Source organism: Piliocolobus tephrosceles, chromosome 4, assembly GCF_002776525.5.
Source record: "Piliocolobus tephrosceles isolate RC106 chromosome 4, ASM277652v3, whole genome shotgun sequence".
Classification (NCBI taxonomy): Eukaryota; Metazoa; Chordata; class Mammalia; order Primates; family Cercopithecidae; genus Piliocolobus; species Piliocolobus tephrosceles.
In genome coordinates this window covers 75,600,372-75,624,646 of record NC_045437.1, presented here as the reverse complement: position 1 = coordinate 75,624,646, position 24,275 = coordinate 75,600,372, and the positions used below count along the sequence as shown (strand labels likewise).

General features: G+C 42.0%; 1 protein-coding gene across 1 annotated transcript in view; it reads left to right on the top strand.

Moving 5' to 3' along the window:
- ARSB (arylsulfatase B) overlaps positions 1 to 24,275 on the top strand; it is a 223,501-nt gene that overhangs the window by 90,629 nt on the left and 108,597 nt on the right. Inside the window, exon 5 of the mRNA XM_023214928.3 lies at positions 12,680 to 12,923. Coding sequence (XP_023070696.2) covers positions 12,680 to 12,923 — 244 coding nt within the window. The remainder of the gene's footprint in view (positions 1 to 12,679; positions 12,924 to 24,275) is intronic.

The window sequence follows — 24,275 nt, the reverse complement described above, 5'->3', positions numbered from 1 at the left end:
AGTAGCTGGGATTATAGGCGCCTTCCACCACACCTGGCTGATTTTTGTATTTTTAGTAGAGATGGGGGTTTCTCCATGTTGGCCAGGCTGGTCTCGAACTCCTGGCCTCACGTGATCAACCCACCTCAGCCTCCCAAAGTGCTGGGATTACAGGCATCAGCCACCGCACCTGGCTTGTGGGAAGAATTTTAATTACTAATTTCAATGTCTTTAATAAATGTAGGGCATGTAGGTTATCTATTTTTTCCTGAATGAACTTTAGATTCATCATTTTTAAAGTCTTAGTTGCTAGAAAAAAATGTTTGAAAATTGGTGAATTTTCTCATTAAAGCAGCTTTCTTTCAGTGCATTTTTTGAATATAGTAAATATAAGTATTTTATTATATTTATAGAATATATTTTAGATCTGAAAAATTATTATGAGATTTCACATATTACAAAAATACAAATATTATATCTGAGTCCTTATTCGCCAGGAGGTCTGATTTTAACTTGATTTCCCATACATTTATGCCACTCACATGGGCCATAAACATGCCAGTCACTGTGATAAATTTACTTTGTAAATCAATTAATTGACTTTGTGATTATATATATATCATTTACAGTGATTCTGCTTCTAAGAAGTGGAACCTCTTTCCATATGCTGACAGAATTATTTGTAAGCTTACAGAGGTTTAGGCCAGACCCCAAACTGTGTTAAATTCACAAGGTAATGAGTGCTAACCTGTGAAGCCTCTTGAAAGAGAGGTCACTACCTATCACTGGCCATATGTCCCAATCCTGCCATTGTATAGGGCAGTGGTTTTTACTGAGAGTATTTTAGAAATTCACTTGAGTGTTACTGATACTTAGTGAGTAGGGGGCCCAGGATGCAATGCCCCTAATGACCCCACACAGTAAGGAATTGTCCCAAGTCCTGTACAACTTACAAAATACCCTGCTGGTTGGTCATGAAGATTAAAAGCCTGTTTATAATTTTCTGAGACCAGAACCTAAGTCTGTTTTACACATAAACACAAAGTAATTTTGTGTGGTTTTAATATATAATTAATATTCTAATCTTTATCCTAGCATTTATCCCTGCTCTTTTTTTTTTTTTTTTGTATTTCTAGTATCGAATGGCCTTAAGTCCAAATTTATTTCATCTATAACTGTATGCAATCATCTAACCACTTTGCTATGTCTTTTGGGATTGAGCCTGCACATTTTCCTATGAAGTACATGCTATTATTAATCGGCTTTTTCTACTCTGTATTACACTGATAGTTTTTTTTTAATTAGACGTGTAGTTACAGTATTGTGTATAAATTCCATTTCAGGACAAAGGAGCATTATAAAATATTTATTATGAAAAGGGTGGGGGTGTTAGATTTGAAAAGCTTGAGAGGCATGTTATAGAAACAAACTTTCTTCTGATTTCAGTACTTTTCCTATCATTATAGTTGCTATTACACAAAAATGTAAAGTCTTGGAATGAGTCCATATTACTGCTTAAAAATAACCAAAACAATAAAAATGGATTTAACTTCTATTTCACCTACAAAATAACCTAACACAATTATTATATCTATCAAATCCAGGACATCCAGCCATAGTGCTCACACATATGCACAGTAATCACAAATTTCAGTGCACAAACTTAGATATGCAAATCATATAACTTACTTCTTTTTTACCCTGTCACTGAACTCAGTACCGCTGGGGTCCCTATTCTGCTGGGTGGAGGAAACCTGGTTACAGTCAATTCAAATCATCTCAGTTAATTCATGATCTCATCCTGGCTTCCCTCCAGGGAGCCAATGCATTGGAGCTGAAGGAAGTGTGTGGTCCATAGTCATCCTTGCACAAGCCTCTGCAGAAACATTCCTGTTCCTGTCTGGCCTTTTGATACCATCCATCTACATCATGCTGCAACCTCCTTGCCTGCGGAGACTCTTTGGACCATCTCTGTGCCACATTTGTGCTCTTCTCAACAGCAAATCCAAAACATTCATCAGTGGAGCTGCAACCCCTTCCTCACTGTGGTGTGAGAAGCCTCCTAGCCTTCCTTCCATCACCTTATGCAACCATTATCATCTGCTGCTGCCACACTATACTGGACACAGGAACTGCAGGGAGTCTTGCTGTCCTCTCATCTGCCCCCAGGCTCCTCCAGGGGATGAGGCATGGTTCTTTCCATTCTTGTATCCCTACATCCATTATTTCTTCTACACTAGATCCAGTCCTGGGGGCAGAGCCCAAGATGTGTGCTTAAGGTCACAGCCATGTCCTTTAGCTTCGTTTCCAGTCCTCTGTCTTCCCCTGACTCTGAGTGATTGCTTAAGCTAAACCTATTAGCTCATCCACCTGCTGACTATCCATTTCCAGAGCCCAGACATGGACCTCCCTGCCTGCTTCCTGGGTGGAGGGTCACAGGGTGACAGAATTACTAGGAATGAGAAAAGCTGTTACTTACTCTTTGGAAGCATCATTCCAGTGGAGGTGCAAGGCACATGAGGCATACTGCTTAGCCTGTAATCATTCTCTCTGTTTTCAGTCTGTATGCCTAACTTTATGCCAGGATAGTGAAAGTTTTCATGTGCTTATCGTTGTGACCTTTGCAAGGTATCACGTGAAGGCAGGCACATTGTATTGCTGTAGACAGATAGGATTAGTGACAGGAATATGGGATATAAACCTTTTTGCTAGGTCTAAACCATCCTTAATTATGCCATGAGTCTCTCACTGTCTTAATGATGTAGGGTCATCATTTTAATTTTTTTATTGTATTATGCATCTTTCAGTGGCGTCTTCAAGATACATCAGTGTGGGTCATTCAATGTCGGAGAAATAGGTAAAGACACTTTGGTTTGTGGTCTACTTTTACAATTTATATTTTTCTTCTCCTTTCCTCCTTCTACAAAGATTATGTCCAGCAGTATGCATCTTCCTGACTTGCAGATTCTAGCCTGCTGTAAAATTAGGACACTAGACGCCACAATATTGCTAGAATTGTGTCTGAGACTGAATAGGCCCTGAGTTAGTCTCTAATTTCATGGGCTTTGTGGTGCCTATTGTGGTAACTCAGGAGCATTTGTTTTGATTTGGTTGATTGATTGGTTTGGTTTTTCATCCTGGCCCTTGACTGTTCCTCCCTTTGTCTCCTGCTGCAAGGCCTCCTGTTAGCCATTTGCCTCTCATTAGGCATGGAGCGCCAGGCTGCTTTCCACGTTCTTGCCTCCTGAGCGGCCTCCTTATCTGTTTGGGATGTCCAGTGTCAATCACCTGGATTCTGCCTTCACTCCCACTGTGCATGGCCTGGTCAGAGGTGGGCTGCTGCCCAGGACTCTGGGAGCTCACAGAGTTTATTTTACTTTGTCTTTGGAGCAAGTGCCATCTGCAGATCCGTAGGGGATCTTGTTATTATTGATTTATTAAGTATGCATTCAATATTCAAAATTCTTTAAACAGACTGCTTCATGTTTGGATGTATTGAGTTATTTTTGTTTCTGCCATTAGATGTTTTACTCTCCAGTTATTCTTCAGGGAGGATTGTGCTCATCAGTGTTCTCGTGACTTTTGTTTGCCTCTCTCTGCATTAAACACCCAAACACCAGTGAGATCCTTTAGAATCTGGCAAAACTTCAGAGAACTCTCGGGAAATGAAACTCTCTGTCCACTCAGTTTGGTTTATTGATTTTTCTGAGTAACCTTAAAGGCATATCTTACTACTTAAGAAGTAGAGATTCAGTAAAATGTTGTTTCTGCTCCAAAGATAAAAATTGAGAACACTTAACTTGAATTATATACTTGGAATCATAAAGACAAATTGAAATAGTTGATATCCACCCAAATAGAATGTGCTAGCTTTCTCTGGCTTAACACTCTCTGAAAACACATCGACTTCAATTTCCATCTTTCTCACCGCGCAAGTTGTTAGTACACCTGTTCTTTTGAAACCACAATTCCGTTTGTTCCTGTGTCTTGATGGTATTTTCACTTTTCTCCTGCTGCCCTTGAACTTGCCAGACTCTCCAGCACTTGTGTGGTACTTTTCGCATCCATTACTTCTCTAGTGGCATTACTGAAGGATAAATAGCTGTCTAGTCAAAATCATCTGGCCACGTTCAGTGGGTTTAGGTCTGAAAGGGGAGCCGAATAATGTGTGAGTAAACTGTAATACTCTGCAAGGGTGCCAAAAAATTAGTTTGCCCAGAAATCCATTAGTAAAAAATATCAAACATTCCTAAAAATTAAACAATAGGAAAAACAAACAGGGTTTTAGTTGTTTAAAAAGACAGAACAAACATTTGGTACTTTTACTCGCTTAATACGTCAAACATGGGTCTTCTGTGCTACTTGTCGGGGATTCTGAATATGAAGATTAAACCTAGCATTACCCATACCTCCTAAGTGAGAGCACCTCAACATTTTGTACTTACCTTACAACTTTCATCTAAAGATCTCCAAGATCTGTGACTACTTATGTTTTAAATTACAGGAAAAAGTTAAGTTGTTTGCTTGCCAGTAAGTAATAAATTAGGACACTGTTTTCCAGTTTCCAGTTCCATAACTTGTAGAGAACAAACATTTTCAATCTTTCAACAGACTTTGGAATCTTTTCATCCTTAATAAATGTTAAAGGAGGGATGAAACCCCATTGGTATCTTAGCATTATAAGAAATGGCATTAGCCTCATTAAAGTGAGGAAATATTTTACTACAACCTTTTATAACATTTTTCTTTTTAATTCTCATTCATGCCTGATTTTGCCCTTTCCCTGCATCCATCTTCTTTTAAATCTGAATCTTTTGGTGGCTACATCAGTGTATTAGTCCATTTTCACACTGCTGATAAAGACACACCCAAGACTGGGTAATTTATAAAGAAAAAGATTTAATGGACTCACAGTTCCACGTGGCTTGGGAGACCTCACAATTACGGTGGAAGGTGAGGGCTGCATTCCCTTCTGGAAGTTCCATTTCCTTGCCTGTCTAGCAAATCCATTTCCTTGCCTTTCTAGCTTCTAGAGGCTGTTTGCACTCCTTGGCTCATGTCTTGTTTTATGGCAGCAGGCAAAAGCAAAATGAGAGCCAGGTGAAAGGGGAAACCCCTTATATAATCATCAGATCTTGTGAGGCTTATTCACCACCACGAGAACAGTGTAGGGGAATCTGCCCCTGTGATTCAGTTATCTCCCACTGGGTCCCTACTACAACACATGGGAATTATGGGAGCTACAATTCAAGATGAGATTTGGGTAGGGACCCAGCCAAACCATATCAGTTGGTTATTTGGTGCCTGGCTGCCAGTTGCACTCCACCAGAATCCTCCTCTTGCTAGCCCAGCTGGACATTCTCCTTGCTGGTGCTCTTAGTCCAGATGTAAAGCCTGGTTAGTGTCTGAGCTGGTGGTCAGAGCACTTATCTACCCTGAATGCTGCAAACCATTTTAAACCCCTACAAATAATCAAATGTGTATTTGAACAAATCTTCAGTTTCTGGTGTTTAATTCGAATCTCAGGCCATTGTTATAGTGTTTTTTTCTTTGATAATTGATGTCCTTTATTTAAACTCGTGGGAACAGAAAGGCGTTATCCTGGCTCTTCCCTGATAGTAACAACACCCCTCACAATTCATTGTGTTGTTGCACTTCTCAAGAAATTACCTATAGAACAGAGAATGCAGGCTGGGCGTGGTGGCTCATGCCTGTAATCCCAGCACTATGAGAGGCAGAGGTGGATGGATCACCTGAGGTCTGGAGTTCAAGACCAACCTGGCCAACATGGCAAAACCCTGTCTTTACTAAAAATACAGAAATTAGCCGGGCATGGTGGTGGGTGCCTGTAGTCCCAGCTACTCATGAGGCTGAGGCATGAGAATCGCTTGAACCCTGGAGGCAGAGGTTGCAGTGAGCCAAGATTGCACCACTGCACTCCAGCCTGGGTGACAGAGCAAGACACCGTCTCAAAAAAAAAAAGAATAGAGAATGCAATCTAGGAGGACACTATTCTTAGAATACTTTCATCTTATGAAAACATGATGTTTTGGAGTGTGTCTATAATACTTAAATCTAATATATGTTTAATAAATATCCAGATAGGAGCCTGTTCTGTTCTGTGTACTTTGCTGGTGCTGATGACTGGCATAAATAAAAATAGCTAATATTATTTAGCACTGCTTCTATGTCAGGCACAATATTAAGGTGGGTATTTTGTTATCCTCATTTCTCAAATGAGGAAACTTAAGCTCAGAGATTGAGTACTTGCCCAAACTCACAGTACTTAGCTCCTCTCAGTTCCCTGCATTTCAGTGAAATTAGACATGGGGCAGTAGGGGTAATAGGGGAAAGTGATGATGGTCATAAAACACCTAGACCTATACCTTTTTGTTTATATCTAGTCATCATTTAGCTCAAGTTTTCCTTAACTTCTGGCAACAGAGTATACCTAATAGTATAATTAGTCTTTAATTAAGGAGCAGCCTTGACACAGACATCCTAGTCTCCAATGTGTGATTGCATACGGCCTCCTGCTCCCTGTGCCTGGGCTCTCATCTCTCTGATGGTCACTTGGCTGGCTCTGTCCTGTCCTTATGGTTTCAGCTCCTCCACAAAGCCCAGTCATTGCCTACCATGAATGGAGAGATCTTATCTCTTTTTCTCACTTACTCCATGAGGGACAGGACCTTGTCCATCATGTTTGCTGCCCTTTTCCCAGATCTGGAGTGGTCTGTGGAACATGGCAGCACTCAAGAAAGATGTATTAAAGGAATGAGTGAGTTCTTTCTTCCAGGCCAGGACTGATGCTTCATGAAATGCTCCTAATCAACCCTCTTAGACTCCAACATAGCTGACCAGGAACCAGATTAGATAAACAAATCTGATATTTATGGGTTTGATTTACTTAAATCCTCACTGGAGTCCAAGAGCACCCCTTGCCAGTTCCTATAGATTACACAGCAGTATGTAGAATGGCCAGTGAAAAGGCAAGGTCACAGAGTAGCTGAACAAAGGCTTAGAAAAAACAGTGCAGTGACCAAAGTTAATGTTTAGTGCCTTTAACCTCTATTTTTGGTGAGTGGCCTTTTCCCCATTTATTCGTTCCTCCAAGTCATCGAGCCCTTCTCTCTGGCAGGTCCTGTGCTAGGTCTTGGAAATACAAACAATAAGAAACTTTTGCTCTTGAGGAGCAGAGTTCGTGGGGAAGACAAAGCCATGAACAACTGTTTAACAATAGACAGAGCTAAGTATAGTAGAAAATGTGCATATAAAATATAGGGGAAATACAGAGCAGAGATGAAGACCATCTAGGGCACTAAGTGGCAGGTTCACAGAAGATGTGATCTTTAACCCATGGCGTTGTAGGCAAGAAAGCCAGCAGGTGCAAAGGCAAAATTAGGATGAAAGGGCATGATATATTCTAACAACAGGGAGAAGTTCGACGTGACTGAAGCTCAGGGCACTTTTTATGGGGGAGGACAGGAGTTGATGCCCAAAAAGGAGGTTGGGGCCAGATCTGAGGGATTCTATATGTGGGCTGGAAGTTGGAACTTTTTCCTGATTGGAAAGCAATCAGGTCTTTAAACATGCATGTGGCCTGATTGATTTTGGGTTTTACAAACACCTCTGGTGGCAACTTGAAGCAGTATATAAATTAGCCCAGGAGCCCAGATAGAGGAGTGCTTGACCCAAGGCAATGGGCTGTAGAAGGGGGGATGATTGGAAAACTATTTTAAAGATAAATTTGGCAGAACCAAATGCACATTCTGTCAGAAATGATTCAATGTAGTGCAACAGGGAAAGAGTAGCCAAGCGTGGTGGTACACACTTGTAGTCGTAGCTACTTGAGAGGCTGAGGTGGGAGGATTGATTGAGCCCAGGAGATCGAGGCTGCAGTGAGCTGTGATCGTGCCACTGCACTCCATCCTGGTTGGCAGAGTGAGACCCTGTCTCAAAAAAAAAAAAAAAAAAAAAAAAAGAAGAAGATTTGAGAATATCAGAATGTAATTTGAATATCTTCTCCAAAATCTTTTAGCAGGAGAAGATTGAATTTACTGAATCCTTTAGATGACTACCAAGACATATATTAGCACTCCAGTTTGCATCTCAGTAATTTTAAAAAATCCAAAGAATCAACCATCAACAAACAGATACTTTTATGGGACAAAGAGACCTCTCCATTTTTGAAATGATGTTGCCTACTTATCTGTCAGTCACCCTTGCATCAGGGCTGTGTTCAGAGAGATGTCCAGGCCTGGTATGAGGCTGGCTGCTAGAGCCTTCCTTGCTTTTCCTTTTGTGATCTTTGAGTCAGGGTGGGAAGGATGGCTAGGTTAAGCCCTGGCTGAAGCATCCACAGGGATGGTGGGGTGGAGATGATGTTTCGGGGCAGCCGTCCACGGCCAAGCCACACATTAAATTGTTTGGGGAGTAGTCCTAAAAATTAATGCTGTTGTCATGGTTTCATCTTGATTTTTATCAGCTGGATATGGATGAGGCTTCATTGTCATATACTTAATGTTTTTGCTCAGATCTTTGGCAAACCAATGTTTTTCCATGACTTTTTGACAGTTATTTTTGTTCAATAATGAATAATAAAGTGAGATTTACGGTCTGTATATGGTAATGTTTGTCTTATTTTGACATTTCTTTTTTATACAGCAAAGGCCTTATAATTAGATTTTCCCTGTGCCAAAACATTGCTGCAAAACCATCTCCCTGAAAAAACGTTTCTTTGCTTCCTTTAGGAGCCGGCGTCATCTTATTTTGATTTGGAAGTTTTTTCATATGTCAGTCAGGAAATGAAACAAAAATTTCTCTTGAAAATGAATTCTTAACAAGAAAGAAATTAACTTTTGCTGAAAAATAAAACTGGAAGGGAAAACAAGAAGAAACATCTTTGAAATGCTGATGGTTCCATTGTCTTTTTAAATTCTAATTTCTGTTAAACTTCAGTGAGCAATATGGGAAACTCCCTTTTCCACCTTGTTGTAAAAGAGCTTATTTTATTCTTGTTGCTACTCCGACCAGTTTTATGTGGAACTCTTTGAAATGCCCAGGAGACTGAACTAGAACTTATGGACCTCACCTGATTTCTCATATAGCTAACCAACTAATGGCCTAACTCAGTGGATTCTGCCCCGTTGCTGATAAGTGGCAACCATTGGCCAAGTGCCATCTGTAGGGGTACAAGGACAGGCGAGGTTGAACTGCCCTTCTCCTGAGGCCACATCTGCGGTTGGCGCTATGCCAGGAGAGTCTTGGAGAAGTTGTACATGTGTCCATTGACAGTGCTTTCTCTTTGGAGTGCTCTTGAAAAAAATAGCTGTTGATAGAATCGCTTATTGCTAATGGCAAAACATCACAGAGAGCTAATTGCAAAAACAGTCACACTCACTACATCCGTGGCCTCCCCTAATGATATGTGGAAACACCTTCCCTTTCCTACAGTAGCAACAGTGGCCAAATTCTCTGTACAACCCAGAGAATTTTCCTATCTGAGTCATGATTGAAGAGCCGCTCTTAGAATCAGATTCCAGATCCAGCCATCCTTGTCGCCATCATCTCCACTCTTATTTCCACCACCGTCTTCATCCAGTACTTTCTGTTGAGCACTAACAAACATGTGCAACTGAAGGACACTACATAATATCTCAGAGAAGTGTATCTATTTAAAACAGACAGCAGGCTTCTAAAGTATTGAGCCAGCATCACTTATAGCAATCCAGACAACAGAGTGAAATAATCGTTCTGTCTCAGCCTTTCTTGATATCATGAGAAGAGTGTAGGCGTTTCTTTCCAGTGTATTTTTGTATCACACGAACAGCACCTTCTTCTAAGTTTCGATACATTGGTTATGGGTGACTGTTACTCTGTACAGTATCATGAACATGGAGGAATTTCTTCTGTCTACTGATGGTGACCTTTTGTTGTTTTGAATATACGGATCTGCTCAGCTTCAATATGAAATGGAATGTGTATTTCAAAAACTGGCCTGAGTGAATGTTTGGGCCTTGAGTTTTTGTCAAGAAGTGCTGTGGGGAGGTTTGAGGAAAGGTTCTTATAAGTCTGTGATGTCAAATGATGAGATTGTCACCGACCCATGTGTTGAAGAATTGTTTCCTCACCTGATCTAACTCAAGACTCTTCTCTACTCCCTTTCAAGAAGCACAGAAAAGAACTGAGAACTGGTGTGTTAAAGGCTCCACCAAATGTCTCTTTGGCAGTAGAGTCTTGAATTTCTTCCCTACCAGCAGCTAAGGTTTCTCTAAAAGGAATTACCATCACCTTGGAATAACTTCCTATGTACACTCACAGGAAGAGTGTACACTTTGCTGAGGGTGACCGTACTTGTGGTTTTCATCAGGAAGTGAAAGTTTCTGTGGCCTACCTGTGTGAGTCCACTCTATACTAGGGATAGCAGGAGCATGGTGCTCCAGGGGCAGGGGCCTGGGGTGTCACACAGACCTTGTTGGAATCCTAGCATTGCCATCTATTCGCTGTTTGACTTTTTCAAACCTCCTTTAAAAACAGTGACAAAATGGTTATCATACTAAACTATTTGGGTTGCTGTAAATTTTAAGAACAACAGCAGTTGCTACCATTTATTGAGCACTTAGGTTGTGTCAGGTACCCTGCCAAGGAAAGATCATAAGCATTGTCACTTCACTTCCATCATAATAGATGAAGTAGTGCTATGGTTTGGATGTGGTTTGTTCCCATCAAAGCTCATCTGGAAGTCTAATTGCCAGTACATCTTGGGAGGTGGGGCCCAGTAGGAAGTGTTTGGGTCATGGGGGTGGGTTCCTCATGAATAGATCAATACTGTCTCCCAGGAGTAAGTTCTCACTCTCAAGGGAATGGATTAGTCCCCAGGAGAGTGGGTTGTTATAAAGTGAGGTTCTTCCTCCTCTTTGGTCCCTCTTTACCTGCACCTGCTTCTCCTTCCACTTCTCTGCCATGTTGTGATGCAGCACAAAAGCCCTCACCAGCAACTAATGCCACTGCCCAGCGCTTGGACTTATCAGTCATCAGAATTGTGAGCCAAATAAACCTCTTTTCTTTACAAATTACCTAGCCTCAGTATTCTGTTATAGCAACACAAAATGGACTAAAACAATTAGGGATCGTCATTTCCACATGAAGATGAGGAAACTGAGGTGGTATATCACCCCTGGCCACACAGCTAGTGAGTGTCTGGCCTCAGGCTTCTATTCCAGGTCTGCCAACTCCAGATGCTGTGAGAGATAATGCAAAATCAGTCATTCCTAGTGCAGTCAGTGCTTAACAAACCTTCATTCTCTTTCCTCCCAGGTGCATCCTGTAGCTTTGATAGATCTCTAATTTCTTAATAAATTTTTATGTGTAACATCCTATACAGCAGGAGGTCTGTCATACTGCCCTCATGTGGCTCATTTGGGTAATATTTTTGTTTGTTTTTTAAGTTTAATGCAAAGTATGTGTTATTTAAAATGTGTCTCTAAAGTCACCTAAATATGTGGAAACTTTGGGAGTTTGTATGATTCTATAACCTCAGTATATAAGAAATGGTACTTTTTCTTTTCTACTGTCCACTTTAATGTGTAACTCTGAGCCCTCACCTGGCTGGGAAGATACTTAACTTCAGTTACTCTAGTAACTTCTACCCTGTCTTTGCCAAGATCCCCTATTCCCTCTGTTGTCTTGGAGGAGAAAGATTCTCTTTCTTGGTATTGTACATAATGAAGCTTTATTTCACTATCCTGTCAAGAAGGGAAGAATTTTTTTCACAATTATTTTTTCCATCCAATGCTCTGTTTACAGAAACATTTATCAGCCACTAGAGAAATACTCAGCTTTCACACTTAAGAAAGAGATGTTATTGCCAGGGAGTGGAATGTTAATTCATTTTCCAGTTTAAATTGTAGAATTTTTTTTTCCAACAGGAAAACAAAAAGGTCAGTTATTTTCCCCACTTATAAGAAGCATTAAGTCACGAAGTAAAATTCACTTAGTTTTCTCTTCACGTATGGGGAGGGTCCCAGCTTCCATGGACTCATTTTCCCATGCTATACAAAGTTACAGAGGTGTATTTAAAGTTTAGTGGATTATTTAGCATAGGGATCTCTCCAAAGTGCATATCATCAAGGGTCTGCTTTGTTTTCCAGTGGCCCTCTCGATGGAGGATTTAAAGGTACATATATGTCACACTGGGCCTTAGTTATGTCTGAGTAGTGAAAGGCAGTGTCAATGGGAAAAGGGAATTTAGGGTGGGAAAAGGCCAGGAATTTTCTTTTTATTATTATTATTATTATTTAAGCACCATTTAATAACAATGTACAAACAGTCTCTGTTCTTTTTTTTTTTTTTTGAGACGGTGTCTCGCTCTGTCGCCCAGGCTGGAGTGCAGTGGCGCGATCTCGGCTCACTGCAAGCTCCACCTCCTGGGTTCACGCCATTCTCCTGCCTCAGCCTCCCGAGTAGCTGGGACTACAGGCACCCGCCATCTCGCCCGGCTAATTTTTTGTATTTTTTAGTAGAGACAGGGTTTCACCGTGTTAGCCAGGATGGTCTCGATCTCCTGACCTCGTGACCCACCCGTCTCGGCCTCCCAAAGTGCTGGGATTACAGGCTTGAGCCACCGCGCCCGGCCGTCTCTGTTCTTAAATGTATTTAAGAGTTAACATCATCCTCATGCCAAGACCTAACTGTGTTTCAGATAACGGAGGGCAGACTTTGGCAGGGGGTAATAACTGGCCCCTTCGAGGAAGAAAATGGAGCCTGTGGGAAGGAGGCGTCCGAGGCGTGGGCTTTGTGGCAAGCCCCTTGCTAAAGCAGAAGGGCGTGAAGAACCGGGAGCTCATCCACATCTCTGACTGGCTGCCAACACTAGTGAAGCTGGCCGGGGGACACACCAATGGCACCAAGCCTCTGGATGGCTTTGACGTGTGGAAAACCATCAGGTACCTACATCCTTCCCTTTTTCCTCCCAGGACAGAAACTCCAAGAGCAACCTGACTCCAATGAGCAAGAATGGTAGCTTTTGTGTTAAAGTGATAGTTCAGCTTACAAATACATGATTTTTAAGAGAAATAAATGCCTTTAGAGATATTGTAAGGATATATATTTGTAAATTATAAATTTGAGATTGTGGGCCCGTGTTTTATGTGAAGAACAAGATTGTCCTCAGCCCATCCCCCTCCATGGAAGGTCTTTGAAGCTGTGAAGTTTTGCTTAGAAGTAGGCTAGGGTATTGTTAGCTTCCTGCAGGGGGTCAGGGGACTTGTCCTGTTGCCTGCTGGAAGAATGGAGGGCAAAACAGTGGGGAAAAAGCTCGGATAGGAACTAGGGATATGTTTAGTTCCTTTTATTAACAAGTATCTAACAAGTACCTACTATGTGCCATACCTTGTTCTAGATACTGAGAAATTAGGAATGAACAAGTCGGTCAAGATCCTGCCTCTCAGGAAGCTGTATTCTAGTCAGGGGAAAAAGGTGTTGGACAAGTGAACGCACAGATGAGCAAGATGACTGCCAGTGGTGATAAGTGCCAGGAAGGCAAAAAAAAGTAGTATGTTGTGATAGATAGATCGGGCTGCTGTGAAGGAGATACCTCAGGGAGCAGAACCCAGACTCAGATTTGGAAATCATGGTGGTCTTTTTCCTGTTTAACCCCCACAGTATAGAGCAATAGCCCCCAAGGTTGGGAGGCACATGCCTTAGAGAATGCAAGATGTTCCCTTGGAGTATAGGAAGAAAATTTCAATATTGTATTTGTATTGATATCCAATTTCATCTCATCCTTTTTTAAGTATATGTTTTATAAGACACATAATATGTTAGTAGACTTGTACGTAAATCTAATTTATAAATAAATATGCATATATTGGAGGTATTATTTTTATGGGTGAAATGACAATTGTCTAGTGCAATGGTTTTCAACCTCTGTTTAGTGTTACAGCTCTGTTTGGGGGTAGCACCTGATTGACTGTCCCTTAGTGGCCAGGAGGAGAGGACTTCCTCATGCCATCTCTTCATCCCACTCGAGGTGTCCCAGCTCAAGAATAGTAGGTTTCAGGTTTCTAGTTAAAGGAAATACACAATGGAGTATTTTGGAGTAAAAAGCCATGATGTATTTAACATATCCTCAAATGGTTCAGAAAAAAATTGTGTGTGTGTGTGTGTGTGTGTATGTACATGTGTACAGAGAGAATTCAAATGGACTGCAAAATTAAATAAAAGAATGTAGGTAAGGTGCATAGATATTCTTTTGTTATGTCTTATTTTTGCAACTTTTTGTAAATTTGAAATTATTTCAGAATAAAAGTATTTTAAAAATAGGAAGGTCTGACAGTACTGCACCCACATTTCCAGAAGGCCAACAACTGACTAGAATCAAATAGCTGCTGCTTTCTGTAGATGAAGTATCCACCCTTCAAATCTTCAGTCTCTGTTGCTCCCGAGTTCCAGTACAGGTCCACTACACTCATTTATGTTACCTACCTAGTCTCTGTAGGCATTTAAGTTTATGGTCTGTGCTGAACATAATCATAGTATTCACCATTCTGGAAATACCATGCTTTAACCAATCTCCAGTTGCAAAATATATAGATTATTTCTTATCTTTTTATATTATCAATTTTTCTGGAATTAATAATTAATGTAAAAAAATAGTAGGGTTGGCCGGGCGCGGTGGCTCAAGCCTGTAATCCCAGCTCTTTGGGAGGCCGAGATGGGCGGATCATGAGGTAAGGAAATCGAGACCATCCTGGCGAACATGGTGAAACCCCGTCTCTACTAAAAGAAATACAAAAAACTAGCCGGGCGAGGTGGCGGGTGCCTGTAGTCCCAGCTACTCGGGAGGCTGAGGCAGGAGAATGGCGTGAACCCGGGAGGGGGAGCTTGCAGTGAGCTGAGATCCGGCCACTGCACTCCCGCCTGGGCGACAGAGCGAGACTCCATTGTCCCGACCCGCAGGACAGTCGAACGGGCCCTGGAAGGGGGAGTGGGAATGGAGGAGACAAGAAAACACGAGAAATGGAGACAAGACAAATAGCCTGATCAAGTCTCGTTTATTGAATGCAGGGTCATGCCTTATATAGGCTGGCAGGGGAAGAGGTTGGCCAGGGCGGTGACGGGGGGCGGGGGGCTGGGTTTTCTCAAATTACAATCGCGCATGCGCCGTGGGTTTGTACTTTTCCCGGTGCGGGATCGCACCTGCGCTGTAGGCTGCATATCTTCCTGGGCGGGAAAATGTTTGCACGCCTGCAGAAAGGTTGGCGCACGCGGGAACAGTTTAGGCGCGTGCGTGGGAAAAGCTTTAGGCGCTCCCGGGAAAAGCCTAGGCGCACACGGGAAAAGTCTAGGCGCGCGCGGGAAAAGCCTAGGCGCGCGGGAGCAGTTTATAATAAAGAACCCGGAAATGTGCCATCTTGTCTCCGCTTTGCGGAGATCAAGCAACAGAGGTCGGCTAATTCCCGGCCTCATGGCTCCGGACAGGTCCCCCTTTTTTTATATATAATTGTGGCTAGAAAATTGTCCCTTGGGAACTGCACCTGTCTTAGGTTGGAGTAATGCATCTCATCACTGGTACCCGTCATGGGATTAGGCAGTAGCTTATGACGGCCCTCCTGTCTTAGGTTAGTGAGAGATGATACTGTTTACCCGTCATTGGCTGTCCAGTTCAGCACATAGGGAAGGTGGTCATAATGGGTGTGAGTATGAACCACCGTGATCTTCTTGTTCTAGGCGATGATAATGGACCTGTATAGGCTTCACTTGGATAGCCTCGACTTGTTGCTTAAGGAATGTCATGAGCTTATTGAAGACCAAAGGTCCTACAGAGAGTAAGAGCAATAGGCAAAGCAGGGGGCCCAGGAATGGCATAAGATAGGGAAGGAGTCCATGGAACCCAGTCCAAAACGGGTTATCGGTTATTTCTTTTCGTCGTTTTTCTAGGTCTTCTTGTAGACGCCTGATTTTATCTCTGACGATCCTGGATTTGTTGGCATAGAAACAACACTTCTCCTGTAAAGCCAAGCAGATGCCTCCCTGTTCTGCAGTTAGTAAATCTAGGCCTCTTCTATTTTGGAGCACTACTTCTGCCAGAGAATCTACCTGATCTTGTAAATCTTGTATAGTACTTGAGATGGCCTGCATATCTGAGATCAATTGGCGAGACAATTTGGTGTATTGAGTAACAGAAACCCCTAGGCCTGTAGCCCCAGTTGCTATGGCAGTAGTTATGCCTAATCCTGCAAGTAAGGGGATAAATTGTATTGCCCTTTTGTTTCTTCCTAAAAAGTGATCTATCACTGGGATAGGTACGGGTTCATCTCCAGGGATAATGTCTATGTCTGGCAAAAGTGTGGCTAGGACACAACGTCCTGTCCAGTTTACGGGCAAATAGGTATAGGCTCTATTATTGCCACATATAAAAACTGAACTGTTTGGGGCACACAGCGATTGGGAAATATTCGTCGTGGTGGAACAATTGTTGAATTCACTGATTCCTACATCGATGTCATAAGTGTTATTGAGGAAAGGGGAGTAGATACAAGGGGAGTTATAGAATTCCAAGGGCTGTACTTGGAGGAATTATGGTGCAGGAAGTATTGGATGTATAGGTTAAGTCATTGCTGGGTATGGCAAGAGGAATGGGATCTCCTAATTGTAAACACAGCCAACAGTCATTAGCTAAACCAGAGTTGGAATTATTGAGCAGATTAAGAGTAGCAGTGAGGAGGTCAAAAGTCTGGGCATCAATTTTCTCTTTCCCTTGGGCTTTGGGCAAGGCCAAGGGGTGGTAGTGAATTTCCGGGTACAGGGACCTTTGCAACTCTTCAAGTTTTTTGTTTACTCTAATTTCTCGGACCTTGTCTTGTGGTCCTCCTCTGTCAGAGATATGAAGATGGGGCTGAATATTCCAGCAGACAGGCTGTCCTACGATTCCAGCACAGCCAGCTGATATAAGGTTATTGATATTTCCTACAACTGTAGGGACACTAATGGCCCCTATAGTGGGGGTTCTAGATCTTGTTAAGATAGCAGTATAGTATGTTTTACCGCCAGAGGTACATTCTAGATAAGTAGTGTAGCAGGAACTATGCATAGCAGTCTCAAATGTGTCACAAGGGCAGGTTGTGGTATCCCCTCTGCTAAATAATCTTGGGGTTGACACACACCTCCACTTAAGAGAGTCACTAGACAGGTATGCTGTGTAGGTGGAGCAGGACACAGCTGAGATGTACGTATTTGGAAGGGAGGTCACATATCCCCCCAAACAATCACAGGGCTTACCGTATCATTGTCGTATATATTTACGGGCCTCATGGGGATTACCGAAGCCGGCATGAACCTGGAATGCTTGGCAAATCAGCACCATGGTCCAGAGGAGCTTGTAGTTGGAGTTCATCTCTGCAATAGAGGAAAAGAGTACTCTCAGGGAGAAAATTACTCCCTGGATTGGCTATTGTTAGGTACCTGTCTTACCAGTCGCTCTGGTATCCATCTGGCTGCATCATGAGTTTGGGAAAAAACACAAACTGAGCCTCTTCCCCAGATTAACCCTGGGTCTGGACCATGCCATGTGTTGTCTAATGGGTCTTTCCACATAACCATGGCAAATTGTTTTTTTGATTCAGAATGCCAAAATCGATCGGCTGCTGATCTGTTCAGATCATCTAAATTTAAAAAATTTAAAATAAAAAGTGTGTGACTAAGGATATTTCTAGGGGTGCCCTTAGTAGGGTACCATTCTCCCTTTTTTATTTTGTCAATGGTGGTTTTTAAGGATAGGTGTGCTCTTTCAACTATTCCTTGTCCTTGAGGGTTATAGGGAATTCCAGTAATGTGTTTTATTTCTAATTTGAGGCAGAAGTCTTGAAAGGCTTTGGATGTATAGCCAGGACCATTGTCTGTTTTTAGTTGTTTAGGCTTTCCAACTATGGAAAAAGAGTGTAGTAAATGAGCTATGACATGTTTGGTAGCTTCTCCTGTTTGTAAGATGGCTAGTATAAATCCACTAAATGTATCTATACATACATGGATGTATTTTAAGTTACCGAATTCTGAATAATGGGTGACATCCATTTGCCAGATCACGTTGGGAACTAGTCCTCTTGGGTTAATTCCTAAGTGAGGGACTGGCAGGTATGTTATACAGGTCTGACATTGTTTAACTATCTGTCTTGCTTGTTCTCTAGTTATTTTAAACATCAGTCTCAAAGTTTGAGCATTAAGATGGTGTAAAGCATGAATAGCCTGTGCTTGGGCTAGGTTTGTATTTGCAGCTATGGCTACCGTCTTGGTTGCCATATCAGCCAGTTGGTTGCCCTGGGATAGAGGTCCTGGTAATTCTGAATGAGCTCTAATGTGTCCAAGAAAGAAGGGAGTTGATCTGTCATGCATTAACTGTTGGCATTGTAAAAATAAATTGGCTGTGTCTGACACATGTTTGATTTGTGCTACGGTCTCAAGTAAAGGTATTGAGTGAGCTAAGTATGCACTGTCGTTATAAATATTAAGAGCCTGATCAGTGAAGGCTGACAGCACCGCAATTAGGGCCTGCAATTCTACTAGCTGAGCTGAGGTATGGCTGGTTTTGAATTTAACAGTGGTGTCAGCAAAGGTATATGCAGCAGTTCCTGTGGATGACCCATCAGTGAATACTAATAAAGCATTGTCTAAAGGTGTTTTACTGATGACATGAGGAAAGACAAAAGCATGTAGTTTACAAAATTGGATAAGCTTATTTGGTGGGTAATAGTTATCTAAGTTACCGGCATAAGAGGCGCAAGCAATCAGCCACGTTTCAGTGTTTTGCATTAGCCAATGGATTTGTGGCTTAGAATAAGGTTGTATGATTGTAAAAGGTTCAATTCCAAAATATTTTTTGCTATTGTCTCTCCCTAAAATGATTAAATCTGCTATGGCATCATAATAGGGGAGTAATACCTTTTTGGGAGATGAAGGCAAATGGACCCACATAATAGGGTTATTTTGCCAGAATAAACCAGTAGGTGTTAGTGTTGTGTTAAATATTAAAAAGGTTAATGGCTGTGAATAGTCTATGTTAGTAACAAATTGTTCAGCAATGGCCGTCTCTACCCTATTAAGTGATAAAAGAGCTTCTTTTGATAACGACCTAAGGGACTTAGGGTTGGGGTCACCTCTCAGGGTGTCGAATAAAGGTTTTAAGTCTCCCGTGGTGAGTTTTAAGTGGGTCGAAGCCAATTTATGTCTCCAAGGAGCTTTTGGAAATCATTGCGGGTTTGTAACTTATCTTTACGGATAACTGCCTTTTGATTAGTAATTTTAGGTCCATTTATTTGAAAACCTAAATATGTGTAAGGGTCTTGTAGTTGTATTTTTTCTGGAGCTATTTGTAACCCCGCTGTGGTTAGTTTTTGTTTGAGTTGAGCAAAACATTGTAAAACTTGTTCTCCCATTTTTCCTGCTATTAGGATATCATCCATATAGTGTATAATACACATTTGTTTCCATGTCTCTCTAACTGAGGGTATGGCTGTAGCCACATATTTTTGACAGAAGGTGGGACTGTTGGCCATACCTTGAGGTAACACCTTCCATTGGTATCTCTTCATTGGTTCTCTAAAATTTACAGATGGTAAGCTAAAGGCGAATCGTTTTTGATCAGTAGGATGAAGGGGAATTGTAAAAAAGCAATCGTTAAGGTCTATGATAATTTTAAAATATCTTTGAAGGATTGCAACTGGAGAAGGTAGCCCTGGCTGTAAGGCGCCCATAAGGACCATCGTAGCATTTACTGCCCTCAAATCTTGTAAGAGTCTCCACTTTCCAGATTTCTTTTTTATGACGAATATGGGGGTGTTCCAAGGAGAGTTGCTTTCTGAAATGTGTCCTGCCTCTAATTGTTTCTGCACTAACTGTTGGGCAGCGGCAAGCTTCTCATTGGTTAGTGGCCATTTATCAACCCAAACGGGTTCATCTGACTTCCAAGTGATTGGGTCAGCACTTTTCTGGGGTGCAGGCATGTCAATGGCCATGGTTAAAAATTTCCAAGCCCCCTTTTATCTAATTTTCCTACGGCTGGGATTGGCTGTAAAATGCCATCTTCTCTTTTTCCTAACCCTTTCCCAGGGTGGTAGCCCTGAGCCAACATTTGTGCAGTAACTATATCATTTGGACTACACATCATGACCCTCATTTGGGAGAGAAGATCTCTACCCCAAAGGTTAACAGGCAAATCAGGGATAACAAATGGCTTAATGAGACCAGAATTACTTTCTTGATCTCTCCAGGTGAGATATTTGGAACTTTGTCTAGGGTTATTACTTTGCCCGATTCCTCGTAAATTTGTTAAGGTCTCTGAAGTGGGCCAACTGGCGGGCCGATCTTGTTGTTTAATAATTGTTACATCAGCCCCTGTGTCTATCAGTCCTGTAAACAACTTTCCGTCTAGCCATAAGGTGAGAGAGGGTTTTTGGTTAGTAATGGGCTGTACCCAGTAGATGTCTGAGGATCCGAATCCTCCCTTTCCCCTAGGGGCGATTGGACTTTATTAGCTGTTTTTAGCAATGGTAACAGGAGTAACTGTGCTATTCTATCCCCTTGAGGAATGATAATGATGTTGTCAATAGCCTTGGCCATGATTTTGATTTCTCCTATATAATCACTATCAACTATTCCCAGAAAGACCTGTAGGCCTTTCATAGTGACCCTGCCTCTTCCTAGGATTAATCCAAACATGTTTGAGGGTAGGGGCCCATATATACCCATACCTAGGGCCTGTGGTCCCATTTCAGGGGTTAATACTGTGTGGGAGGTGGAACAGAGGTCCAATCTTGCACTTCCTGGGGTTGCTCCACTAAGTTGTGAAATGGATTGTGGTTGGTTGGTACAAAACTGACCGCCCCATAAGCTTGTTTTGGGGCCTGGGGCTGGCCCCTCAATCCGTTTCCCTGTTGAGGTGTTAGGGGATTTCCTTGATTGTCAATTTTAGATTTACATTCGTTGGCCCAATGTTTTCCTCTTTTACACCTAGGGCAGAGGCCTGGAGCTTTTGCCTCTAAGGTCTTAGCTAGCTCTCCCTTACAATCTCTAGCGAAGTGTCCTATCTTTCCGCATTTAAAGCACCCCTTGCTATTTTTATTTTTACTAGCGAGGAAGTCTTTTACGGTTTGTCCACTAAAGGCAGCAGCCATAGCCAAGCCCTGTTGATATGAGGGCCCTATGTCTGAACAGAGGCGGATGTAGCCTGTTAAGTCTGTTTTCTTTCTATAAGGTCTGGTTGCTGCCTGACAAGCCGGGTTAGTGTTTTCATAAGCTAGCTGTTTTACACAATCCACGCCTGCCTCAGCATTTCCAAATATTCTGCTGGCCGTGGTTAAAAGTCTATGTACAAAGTCTGCAAAAGGCTCATCAGGCCCCTGTTTGACCCCCGTGAGTGAGGCTCCTGGATCCCCTTTAACAGGGAATTTTCTCCAGGCTTTGGTAGCCACTGTTTGGATTTGAGAAAACAGTCCGGGATCGTACTGCATCTGAGCATCGGTTTCTGTGTAGTTACCCAAGCCAGTTAGCATATCAAAATCCCAACCATTTCCGGCTTGTTGGTTTCTCTTGGCCGTATCTCTACAATTTTCATAAAATTCTGACTTCCAAATCAGATGGTTGCCTCTGGAAAGAACTGCTCTAACTAAGGTATTCCAATCTATGGGAGTGAGCCAATTTTCGGCCGGGGTGTACGGGGCAGTAGCTCCGTATTGCGAGACAGCAGTTTTTAGTTCTTTTATTAAAGTAAATTCAAACCCATTGTGGTGTCTCCAGGCTCGGCCCTGCGCATCTGTAGTTTCAGTTACTGGAAAAACGTCTCGAGGAGAGGAATCCTCCCTATCCCTACTACCAAGCAACCTTCCTTTTGGGACATGCGGTCCAGGTCTCTGAGGGTGAGAGTGTTTCTCTATTCCTTTAGGGTATTGAATGCTCTCACTTCCTGTCCTTAATTTCTGCAATCTAGTGATTAAAGACTGATGTAGTTCTTCGAGCTTTATTTGCTCTTCAAGTTGTGCAATCTTTTCTCTAAGCTCCTCTTTTGGGTCTATTACTGCCATAACTGTGGGGGCATAAGCCTTATTATAGGGAGGAGGATAAGTAAGAGTTTGTGGCCAGTCAGAATTATGATATTTTGCTGCCCCTTCCTCCAAATTATCCCAGTTTACTTCTGAAGGGTTAAGGTTATTTTTACTTTTGCTTTCATTAGTTGTAGGTAAAACTGGGTATTTTCTGGCCTTCTCCTTATTTGATGTTCCTATATTTATTATTGAGGGGACCCCAGCCTCTTCCTCGTCACTTTATAGCGATATAAGGTCTATTTCTTTGTTAGGTGTGGATTTTTTGAGGTCGGTTTGGGAGCTGCCTCTTAATATTTCCTCAGTCTGAGTAACCACTGCCATTACCTCAGGATCTTTTTCTCTTTCTTTTTTATCTATTATATCTCTGATTAAGTTCCAATAAGAAAAAGCTGTCACTGGAACCTTTTCTGGTCCAAAAGTATTATAGTAATCTTGAAAACAATCTCCCACCCTACGCCATCTCTTTATGTCAATGGTTCCCTCTTGCGGAAACCAAGGGCAGGTATCCTTTACAAAATCAAAAAATTTAAACAAATCATTACTTTTAACCTTTACTCCTCGTGCTTTTAAAGCCTCTTTTAACTGTCCTACATAAATTTGATGCTGGCTTAATTCTTGTCCCATAATCAGGCACTGTTACTTACCTCTGGTTCCAACGTGGCAGGTTCCCGCGACGTCCAGAGGAATTTTTCTTCCACTTTCACTTTTGGCCGACTTTAGTGCCTTCTTCCTCACTTCTTCCCCCCTGTCCAGGTCCCTGTTCGGGCGCCAGGTGTCCCAACCTGCAGGACAGTCGAACGGGCCCTGGAAGGGGGAGTGGGAATGGAGGAGACAAGAAAACACGAGAAATGGAGACAAGACAAATAGCCTGATCAAGTCTCGTTTATTGAATGCAGGGTCATGCTTTATATAGGCTGGCAGGGGAAGAGGTTGGGCCAGGGCGGTGACGGGGGGGCCGGGTTTTCTCAAATTACAATCGTGCATGGGCCGTGGGTTTGTACTTTTCCCGGGCGTGGGATCGCGTCTGCACCATAGGCTGCATATCTTCCTGGGCGGGAAAATGTTTGCCGTGTTGGCGCGCATGGGAAAAGCTTAGGCGCGCACGCGGGAAAAGCTTTAGGCACATGCGGGAAAAGCCTAGGCGCTCACGGGAAAAGCCTAGGCGCGCGTGGGAGCAGTTTATAATAAAGAACCCGGAAATGTGCCATCTTGTCTCCGCTTTGCAGAGATCAAGCAACAGAGGTCGGCTAATTCTGGGCCTTATGGCTCCGGACACTCCGTCTCAAAAAAAAAAAAAAAAAAATTATAGGGTTGAGCAGCCTAAGATTAGTTTTTACAAAGGAAGTTTGATAGCTATTCAAGTTTAAACTTTAAAGTCCTGTGAGTTCAGGAATGGATAGAAGAAGTGTTCAGCCAGGCCGCTCAACGTCACACAACATGGAGTCTATCGGTTCTTCTATAATGGGCCTCACCCAGAAGGGTGAGACTAGGAAAGGTCCTCATCTCTTACAAACCCAAGGGAAAATCTGATTTCATTAGTTCTATTACCTTCTTTCAATTATTTTGCAACTCAAAGTTCCATGTTTTCCTTGGAGAATTTATTAATTTTTAAAGATCACTTTTCAAGCAGCAACATTTATAGTATTGGGTAGCCATTTCTTCACCGTTTCTAAACATTATTTTGGTTCTTATGAGTCATATTATTTTCATATTATTTTAAAATCCTCACTAGCCTCAAATTGTTTCCTCATATTCTTGCCTGAAAAGTTGATTTGTCAGTTTGGAGACAATGATGGGTTTATGACGTGTCCTTTCGAGAACTCTGTACAGCTTCCAAGTCACAGAAACATTAATGCCCCTGAACAGCTCAGCTGAGAAACAAAGCAATAAAGTCTTTTCTCTCACCAGAAATTTTGAAACTTTGTGCTCATTATTTGCTCATTCATATGAGATGACTTTTTTCTTTTCCTTTAAAACATTTCTGCCTCTGTCCATGATCTAAACTTTATTTTTTTATTTTTATTTTTTTAGAAGTTAGGATAACCTTTATTCGCAGTTTTTATCAACGTTCACTTTAATGGAGCCATTTCCTCTGGGTTTTTGTTTTGTTTCATTTAATTGTTAATTTTAGTTTATATTCAGAGGGTCCATGTGCAGATTTGTTAAATGGGTATATTTGCATGATGCTGAGATCTGGGCTTT